At 38.7% G+C, this 10300-nt stretch overlaps 1 protein-coding gene across 1 annotated transcript; it reads left to right on the top strand.

The window, feature by feature from the left end:
• Window positions 1-605: 605 nt before the first annotated feature.
• Window positions 606-4304, top strand: LOC131828039 (fatty acid-binding protein 9-like). The gene is made up of 4 exons (XM_059168917.1): window positions 606-678; window positions 3098-3270; window positions 3990-4091; window positions 4254-4304. The coding sequence occupies exons 1-4, from the start codon at window positions 606-608 to the stop codon at window positions 4302-4304; spliced, it is 399 nt and encodes a 132-aa protein (XP_059024900.1).
• Window positions 4305-10300: the final 5996 nt, after the last annotated feature.

Below are 10300 nucleotides of genomic sequence, written 5' to 3' on the forward strand. Positions count from 1 at the left end.
GAACAACAATGATAATATTAATAATACTCTATACCTCACTCCAAGCAACTGAAGACATTTCAGTTACATTAATATCAATTCATCAAGCCTGCAAGGAAGGGAGGGGAGGATATTATTTTAATGAAGAATGTACTCTGGAACCATGACTTGTCCAAACAAAAACCAGCTGAGGTGGACCAAGCAAAAATGTGCTTCTATTATCAGGTGGGAAAACAACCTTAGTCAGGAGTTTATTGGACATTTGTTGGGATATTCCTTCGGCATTGACTCAGCATTTAAATTTCAAAGGGCTGATGTATTGAAAATTGTCTCCATTCCACAAATAATATTTATCAGGTGACTTGGGGGTATAAATCTCTTTCCTAGAAGCTATAATCATCGACTTAAATTCAACTTTACACGTTGATTTTCTGTTTCTCAATTTGGAGGTAAACAGAATGAGTCATGCTGGTACCTAGAATCTTTGGTCTTGCTGCTGCCCATTGGTCATTGCAGAAAAGTCACATGATGAAGATGCCTTTTAAATAAAGGTACTGGCAGCATTGCATTCCCTAAGTTCCTTTGGCTTTTGGTTGTGAGTGCCTCTGCTCAGCAAGCTTTCCATCATGATTGAGCCCTTCTTGGGAACCTGGAAGATGATCTCCAGTGAAAACTTTGAGGAATACATGAAACAATTGGGTAAGAAATACCATCACGAGATTTGGAAAGTGACAATACATTTTGTGATGTGGTTAGGTTTGCATTTTACAATGAATTTTCCTACAGTTCTCTCTTTTGTGATCTTAGGAAATAGTCATGTAAGATTAACAAGGTTTGTGTGTCTGCTTTTGATTTTTTTGGTTACTAGCAGTAACTGTCTCTTCGTAGAATACAAGGTTCACAGAAACTTCCTTCTAGTCATTATCTGTATATTTAAGTCCATTTATTCTTTTTGAAAATACTTCCTCATCCTCTCTACCTTCATCATTTCAACTAACAACATTTCCTAGCTTCAAATTTACAGATAGTGGGCTCCTGGGTAGCTCAGTGGGTTAAAGCCTCTGCCTTCGGCTCAGGTCATGATCCCAGAGTCCTGGGATCAAGTCCTGCCTGCATCGGGCTCTCTGCTCAGCAGGGAGCCTGACTCCCCCTCTCTTTCTGCCTGCCTCTCTGCCTACCTGTGATCTCTGTCAAATAAATAAATAAAATCTTCTAAAAAAAAGACAAATTTACAGATATTAATAATATCTATAATTAAATTTATCATTTAAATTTGTTTCAAGGTTTCTTTTAAGTCACGACTTCAAAAGAACAATAGCAACAAATGAAATTTCTAGTTGGTTAATATTTAAAGTCTTCATATATAGGGGAGATATTTTAAAAATATTTTGAAGAATTTCAAATTTTTTATTGGAGAAATGGAACATTTTTGCTCATTGAATGTCTCACCATTGGCTATTTCTCAGAAGTATAAACCCTGTTCACCCTTTAGCTCTACACTCAAGTTGAATAAACATCAATTACAATGGCTCAGGCCTATAACAACTAAACTGTTCTCACTAATGCTAGAAGAATGGTAATTATTTAATATTTGTTAAGTAATTTTTAATATTTAATGAAAAGAAGTCTCCTTTGTAATAATAAACTGTATATAAAGCCAAGATTTTTTTTCTTTAAATTTGGCTGAAATAATCAATGCATAACAAGTCACTGTGTGCATAATGTAACATTATGCATTTGTCCCTTTTTCATACTCAGTATTAACTTTCCCAGGGAGCCATATGAAACATGTTTCCCTGTTTTTCAATGGATTCATAGACTCTCCTGTTTTGAGTTTAAATATGGGGGCATCTAAGAAACTTTGGGCTTATGGCAAGAGCTGTTGTGATTGGGAGCTGAGCTTAGGCAGAGACTAAGAGCTGAAAGCCTACTGTGTGCCATGGCCATGTTAAGTCCTTTCACTTCATCTCCCAGCACACCTAGGAGGCAAGTACCATGGTCATTCATGTTCCGCTACTGAGAAATCTGAAGGTTAGAGAAGGGAAATAACGCTTGAACTCACAGGTGACAAAGCCTGCACAGGCAACTGTCTGGCTCTTCTCTCTTTTGTGACCTGCAGGTATCACTGCTTTTCTGTAGTCAGGTGTGTCTTATCAGTTCCACAATGTAAACGTAAAATCGCGTTCCATATTGATACAGAGAGAGAGGCCTCACCTCTTCTGTCTATCCATTACATGAATCAAGTTTGGCAGTGGGACATCCCCAGCCTGAACAACAGGGCCAGGCTCTAAGCCAAATTGTGCAGTTTGCCTACTTCCTCTTTACTTGGCCAGATCTGAATGTAATCCACAAATAAGAGAGGAGCTTGGACTTCATTACCTTTTTTAAGGAATTTATTTATTTATTTATGAGAGAGCAGGGCAGGGGGCTGAGGGAGAGGGAGAGACTCCCAAGCAGACATCCTGAGCAGGGACCCTGCCCAATCCTATGACCCCGAGGTGATGACCTGAGCTGACTCAGGAGCTGGACGCTTAACTGATGGAGCCACCCTGACACTCTGGAGCTTGGACTTTATAAGTCATTATCTTTTAGAGTAGTTTAGGTACTCTGAAAATTACATTTCTTATTTTGCTTTTATTTTTTTAAGTCACTATGATTCTTTAGACTATTAGAAAACCTGTAGCTCTGCTGATTAACAGACACATCACCTAGAATAAGCCTCTCTATGTCTCTAGGACACTGTGTACTCATCTTTAAAATGAGGATAATAACACCCTCTGCACTGTTGTTAGAACACCCCACGAGGTAAGGAATGAGGTCTGATCCCCTGAAAGGTATCAGACAGATATACATTTTAGATGAAGCATGAGTCTGGAAGATTTTAGATGAGGCACAATTCAAAAAGTGAATTTAGCTTTTCAAAATGTCAAGTGTAGTTACTAGATATACCTTCTGAATGGGCTTGTTTGGCTCAACCCCACTATCACAGTGAGCACTGAAGAAATTATAACACAATACCTAAAACCTGAATGGAGGAAGAATATATTCTCTTCCAATGGCTTTCCAAAAGGGTTGTTAGCACTTCCTAAATGTCTTCTGAAGGCATGTTGCCTTACAGGGATGAGCACAGCAGCCCGGAACCTGGCGGGGTTAGCAAAGCCAAGAATCAGTATAAGTGCCAATGGGGATGAAGTGAACATCAAAACAGAAAGTTCCTTCAAGAACACTGAGATCTCCTTCAAACTGGGGGAAGAGTTTGATGAAACCACAGCGGACAACAGACAAGTAAAGGTGAGCACTAAGTCTTCCTGGTATTCTACAGTCCAGGAAAAACAAAACAAAACAAAACAAAACAAAAAAAGAAGGTCATTGAGCATGGTTCATACATATCTAACTTGATTAATGACCAAGTCAGTTTGGGCTTGTTTTGTTAATTACTATTGAACAGCTCTAAAGCCAACCCCTTTGCAAATTATGCTGATGGTTAACAGGGCCAAAAACCTGGACATGTTTTCATTTTTTTGTGTGTGTGTGTGATCTTTCTTTGTCACTGTATTAAAGAGTATAGAGAAGAGAACAATCATTCACAAACAGTTTAGATATTGTCTGTCTGGGGCCCCTGGGTGGCTCAGTGGGTTAAGCCGCTGCCTTCAGCTAGGGTCATGATCTCAGGGTCCTGGGATCGAGTCCCACATCGGGCTCTCTGCTCAGCAGGGAACCTGCTTCCTCCTCTCTCTCTCTGCCTGCCTCTCTGCCTGCTTGTGATCTCTCTCTGTCAAATAAATAAATAAAATCTTAAAAAAAAAAAGATATTGTCTGTCTGGAGAAGAAGAGCATTAATTGAATAATCTCTTGAGACTTCTCTAGTTCAATGATATTAAATTATGATAAGAACTGAGGGATGAATTTGGGAGGAAAAGCATGTCAAAATAGAAATGAAAAATAGAGGTCTAGTCTCCTTGGAGTGTAGTGAATTGCTATCCCTAACTGATTCCTTTATGCATTTACAGAGCATCATAACATTAAACAATGGTGCAATGATTCATGTCCAAAAATGGCTTGGTAAAGAGACAACAATCAAAAGACAAATTGTAGATGGAAAAATGGTAGTGGTGAGTTTTCAATAAATCAAATATTTTAGATACTCCTGTTTGATGCATGCCTTTTGAGTTCCTCAGTGGCTGTGCGTCCTGAATTGAGAGTCTGGGGAAGAAGGGGCAGAGCAAGTTGAAACTGTCATCCACCAACTCTAATAGATCCCTTTTTGCTTTTAGGAATATATCATGAATAAAACTGTCAGCACTCGAATTTATGAAAAGGTATGAAGGAAGTGTCTACATCATGGAAACTTGTTCACTAACAGGATGCTGGGACTTAAAGAAGATATGCCTCAGGGCCGGTGATTTAAAAATTGTCCAAAATAAATTTGCTCAATAAAACCAACAAGTTAAGTGCAGTTTTGGAGCTCTGTAATGGTGAGGGTTGGGGACAAATGGATTAACTGGTGAAGTAAGAAGCTACTTGTTCACGATGTGATGATAAGAGCACCAAAGTCCCCCTAAGCCTCTGTCCACCTTACTTCCATAAGCCTTGAGTTCCCTTCGGTGGACCTACTCCATTTAGGTTAAGACTTTCTGTCAAAGAGCGCTCTGTGGAAATTCCTGGGACCTCACAGAGGGCTTGATACACTGGAGATACAATCACTGGAAACTACTTTGGGCTACACAGATGTTGAAAACCAACACTGCTGACTTTTGATTTTAGCAGAAGGCAGCTCTGTTTAACGTCTTGAGATAGGTCCATCACAAACAGAGCCTGCACCTCATACACTGTGGTTGAATTATTATGGAAAAACATTTAAAACAATTATTGTCTTACATATCGGTAAGCCCATTTAAAATAATCAGGCTAGGGCGTCTCTCACCACTGTTTACAGCTCAGTCTTTGCAGAATGACATTATGTTAAATGCCAGTCCTGAATTTCTAAATGCCTTGTAACTATATAATTATTAGAGCTACACAAAGTACCTTATAATTTCATTCAGGACTGCTGCTAGGAAGTACACTCAGGGTGTAGAGCAAAACACCGTGATATAGGTAAAATTAAAATGTAAGGTCTGAAAACCTGAGGCGAGGAAAAAGGAGGAAGAGTAAGAATTATGTAAATCTCATGTTGTACCTTAAATTTGAAAGTAGGTAGTAGTTGATCAAAAATAAGTCCTGCGGAGTGCCTGGGTGGCTCAGTGGGTTAAGTCTCTGCCTTCAGCACAGGTCATGATCTCAGGGTCCTGGGATCGAGCCCCACATTGGGCTCTCTGGTCAGCAGGGAGCCTGCTTCCCTCTCTCTCTCTGCCTGCCTTTCTGCCTACTTGTGATCTCTCTCTCCGTCAGATAAATAAATAAAATCTTTAAAAAAAATAATAAGTCCCGAGACTTATGTTTAATATGTATTAAAGCAGAATGTCCATGTAATTTGTTGTCTAAAGTGGAAAAGGGCTGTATCAATAATTATACTCAGATAATAGGCATAAATGGGAACTGCCCTAGGCAACCTGGGGGGAATGGCCACCTTAGTAGGATGAAATTTGAAAGGTCACATACAAAAGCACTGAGCATGGGTTGGGGCAAGAAATGGATCAAGTAAGGAGGCCAAGGAAGGGAATTAGTGTTGTCCTATTGAGACCAGAAACATACAGCTGTGCACCTGAAGCGATGGGCTTTGTGTTGGCCACCCAGCTGCTGGGTATGGGCAGTGACAGTCATTCCTACATGACTTGTGTTCCTCCTTCCTAAAGGAATCAAGTGTATACAAAATGTAAACCATACTTGCTCTCCAGAAGTCAGAGACTCTCAGCCCCCAGGGTGTCCTTGCACAATGAGGAACATGGGCCAGTGGTTCTTTAATCAGAGGACGGTCTGCAAGGTGGATACGGATGACAGCTACTTAGCAATGCCCCTCCGAGCAGGGATTGAAAACTTGCAACCCTCAGGAAGAAGACACTACTCTAAAAAGCACTAGGCTCTTACTCATTTAAATCTTTGGATTTATAGCATGCCTAGGTGGCTGTTGGTTAAATAATATCTGCCTTTGGCTCAGGTCATGATCCCAGGGTCCTGGGATTGAGCTCTGATTGAGCCCAACTAAGCTCCGTGTTAGGCTCCCCACTCAGTGGGGAGTCTGCTTCTCCCTCTGCCCCTCCCCACCACTTGCACATGCACTCTCTCAAATAAATAAATAAACTCTTAAAAATTAGTTTTTGGGGGCACCTGGGTGGCTCAGTGGGTTGAGGCCTCTGCCTTCGGCTCAGGTCGTGATCCCAGGGTCCTGGGATCGAGGCCCGCATCGTGCTCTCTGCTCGGCAGGGAGCCTGCTTCCTCCTCTCTCTCTGCCTGCCTCTCTGCCTACTTGTGAGCTCTGTCTCTGTCAAATAAATAAATAAAATCTTTAAAAAAAATTAATCTTTGGATTTACAGAGGCATACTTTAGAAAAGAATAATATAGTTCTGAATTTTCAAGATTTATTTCTCTTCTCTTTATGCCATAGCTCAAGATACAAGGAGCCAAAATGAATCAAAAGCCCAATGTTGAGTCTTTAGTAGACTGAATTAAACATACACTAAGTAGCTGTCATCTGTATCCACTCCTGAGGAATCTATTCACTCAACAAATTCTTACTCTGACAACTATTCAAAACCATGTTAGGTGCTGGAACACAGCACCATCTTAGGCCTGGAGTTCACAACTTTTGATGTTTTAAATAGCCCAGCATCTTGAAGCCCTGTTGCTTTTACTTTTATTATCAGTCAACTCATGTCAAAAATTCCTGTAGAAAAAAAAAAAAATTCACTGAAGTTCATACTTAGAATCATTTGTCTTTGCAAAGGACTTTCACATGATCAGTCTCCTGGTATGTCTGACTTGCCTTCAAAAGTCATCGTCTATCTGTAAGTAAATTATAACATGCCATATTTGTCAAGTTGTACTGGATTTTTATCGTTATCTATCTGTGATTATAAAATAGCATGTCACATTTGTTAACTTGTGCTGGAAATAATGGAACTTTTCATTACAGTGACTTGAGGATTAAAAAACCATTATTTATTCACTTTCCAAAGGGGTTTGAAAAGGAAGTGAGAGTAGTTTTTATAAACCACACAGGGAAATATATTTTATTTTTCAATATTTTTAACCTAAATGACTTAGTAGTAAGTCAAATTCCATCACATTTCAAATCCACATTGAAGTTTGTCCAAAAGCATTAATTACCCAAAGATCAGTCATATTAAAATCATGATTAATACTACTACCAAAGAATAATTCACCAGATTTCCTTTTTTGGTACCTAGAACTACTTAGTAAATCACCAGCAAAATTATTTGAACATTCTTGGTCTATTTAATTTTCGTACTTTTTGCACAAAAATGCAATACACACAAAAGTCCATGATTTTCTTCACTGGCTATAAAAAGATAAGTGACTATTCCAAAGATAATAACCAAGGGTAGATGAAAAATTAGGATGAACTATCAGGAAATAACTTAATCTCAAAGTTATAGGTTAAGACTTCTACACTGAAGTTTAGGGAAAGCATAGTTTGTCCATTTTAAAGTTTGATATCTAGACCCTGTGTAATTTTTGGAGAGGGATAAGACTGGGGAGGAACCATCTAGACACCACCCCATGCTAGAACGGGACTTGTCTGGTACCCCAGAGATGACTCTCAGTGCCCTGGAACAAATGGGCTTTGAGAAATGTCCAGAGTAGGACTTGAATCTTGCTTCTGCTGTGAACACCCATGTGAGCATGCGCGAGCTGCTTTCTACTTTGGTTTTCTCCTTCGCAAAATGGGAGTTTGTCTACTTCACAGAGTTCTGTAGATGGAAAATTAGGGTAAGATATCAGGAAATAATCTAATCCCAAAGTCTTAAGATTTCTAAATTGAACGTTTAGAGAAAATACTGTGTGTGTGTGTACATATGTGTGTACATATGTGCGTAAATGAGAGATCAAGGTCTTTATACCATCTTAATTATTGAAAACATTTATAAGATATAATCAAGAAATACAGTAGGAAACAAAGTAGGTTACCTATATAACACACAACTAGAAAATCACTTCAACTCTTATGGGTTTATATTTGTTCTTTATGAAATAAAGCTAGACACAAAAATGCTTCTCACTATGCTTTGTGATGAATTATTTTTCAAGGATTTCTTTCTCCCATCAGATGTAAGGGAGCAGATGGCTGAGTCCTCAAAAGTATTTGCTATGGCTCTTTATGCTAATGCCTGGAAAGTACAGCCTCTTTAACGCTGTGAATGTCACTTTCTCACTAAGAGGGAAAAAATGCAAATAGAAGAGAAAAACTGTGGCCAGCTTGGTATATGCTATAAAGACTAACAAAAGAAATGGAAATACAGAAATTGTCTTCTATTTCCTCCCCAGTGAATGGGGAAATTTAATTCTCAGGTGTTCTATTAGGAATAATGATTTGAAATCTTAGACTAGATTCTGAAAAAGAGGCCATGTCTGTTGCAGTCTAGTAAAAACAAAGCTAAATGCATTGTTTGAAGGAATAAAAAACCACTTCCCTTTCTTTATTGACATTCAACAAAAGAAAGCTGTTAACCACCTTTGGGCAGCATAAATGTCACAGCAACTGTCACCATAGCAACCCAAAGGTCAAATATCCACTGGTGACTGAGACATGATTTGCATTAAGAAAACAACTATAATCTCAGTGTTCTCCATCGTAGAGAAAAACACACAAAACCTGTAATAGGAAATATCTGGCCTGAAGTGCCATTGTCACCTTCTGTCAAATAGCTTCCTTGTGGTTGGTGGGGAGGAGGGTCACCAGATGCCTCAGTGGCTGAGTTCTGACGATAAATCCGATCATCAGTCTCATAGCATCTGGTGCCTAAACAAGTCCATAAGGGATCTTTCTACATAATAATGGTTCATTGGCTCTTTTATGGTATCCTCACCAACTCCATCTGCAAGTGATAGAGAATAATAATTAGGGAAAAAAGAAAATAATAATTGGATATTCTAATATGTCTCTAAATGTTTTCTTAATGTCTGTCTTCCTGACTAGAATATAAGACCCATATGGGCAGGAACTGTTGCTGCTTCACTCACCATGTTCCCTCCCGTGTTAGTTGAGTTCAATAAATTTGTATTAATTGCATGCATGCAGGTGAGAATATGTACAATGAATTTTGGAATTACCTTACATATGCTTTCCTAGTGGTATATTATGATCATGTCATCCTTGAACATGGAAAGAATCACCTGCTTTTAAAAAAACTGACTGGACAAAACCCTCAGATTGTTTTTCAGAGTCCACAATCTCTCATGGTTCACCTCCCCCTCCAATTTCCCTCAACTCCCTTCTCCTCTGGGCGGCGGGGGGGAAGGTTGGGGGAGCCAGGTGGTGGGTATTGAGGAGGACACGTATTGCATGGAGCACTGGGTGTGGTGCAAAAACAGTGAATTCTGTTACGCTGAAAAGAATTTAAAAAAAAAATATATATATATATATATATATAAAACTGACCGGAAGCATGACCAAATGTAGGAATGAGTGTTGTAATTAAATTTCACACTTAGATATGACCCACAGCCAATGTCTTTTCTGTGCTTCCAGTGGGTATGAAAAAAGAAAGAAAGAAAAGGCAGGGGAGGTAGAAGAGGGAAGGAAGTTTAGGAGAAGAATATTATTGATCATAAGCACAAATTTTAGATGCTTTCATAATATTTATTATATGAGTTAATGCAAAAATAACTCCCATAAGTAGAAAATCTTATATTTTCTTCATTTAGTCAGTGAACAAATATTTATTGACCATGTCCATGTATGGTGTTATGGACTTGGGCTACTACATGAGGAAAGTCACATGTTGTCCCTGTGTATATGGAATCAAGACTTCAGTGGGCGATATACATATTAATTAAATGATATCCAAAATTAATAAAAATTGCTATTGCAGTAACTGTTCAATGATGTTATACTAGAAAAAGGTTAAGAAAGATGATTGAGTTGAAATCTAAAGGATGTCAACCCAAAGGTAGGAAAGTACAATTGAACTGAGGTTTAAGGATTAACCATATGGGAGTGGTTAGACATTCCAGGAAAGGAGAAGAGCATGTGCAAAGATCCTGGTAGAAGCAAGTTGGAAATTACTACTTTCTTTTCTATTCTCTGGGAGATTTTGTGTAACATTGATGTTATTTTTTTCTGTAAATATTTGTAAGGATTCCTTGGTGAACTTTATGGGCCTGGGGTATCTTCGTGAGAGAAATTTTAATGATAGATTC

Source organism: Mustela lutreola, chromosome 3 (genome assembly GCF_030435805.1).
Source record: "Mustela lutreola isolate mMusLut2 chromosome 3, mMusLut2.pri, whole genome shotgun sequence".
NCBI classification, from domain to species: domain Eukaryota; kingdom Metazoa; phylum Chordata; class Mammalia; order Carnivora; family Mustelidae; genus Mustela; species Mustela lutreola.

Bases quoted from the DNA above. Each gene is read 5' to 3' on its own strand.
- LOC131828039 (XM_059168917.1), top strand. From the start codon at position 606: ATGATTGAGCCCTTCTTGGGAACCTGGAAGATGATCTCCAGTGAAAAC. The intron at 3,271-3,989 runs GTGAGCACTAAG...ATGCATTTACAG, and splicing joins CGGACAACAGACAAGTAAAG to AGCATCATAACATTAAACAA. The intron at 4,092-4,253 runs GTGAGTTTTCAA...TTTTGCTTTTAG, and splicing joins TAGATGGAAAAATGGTAGTG to GAATATATCATGAATAAAAC.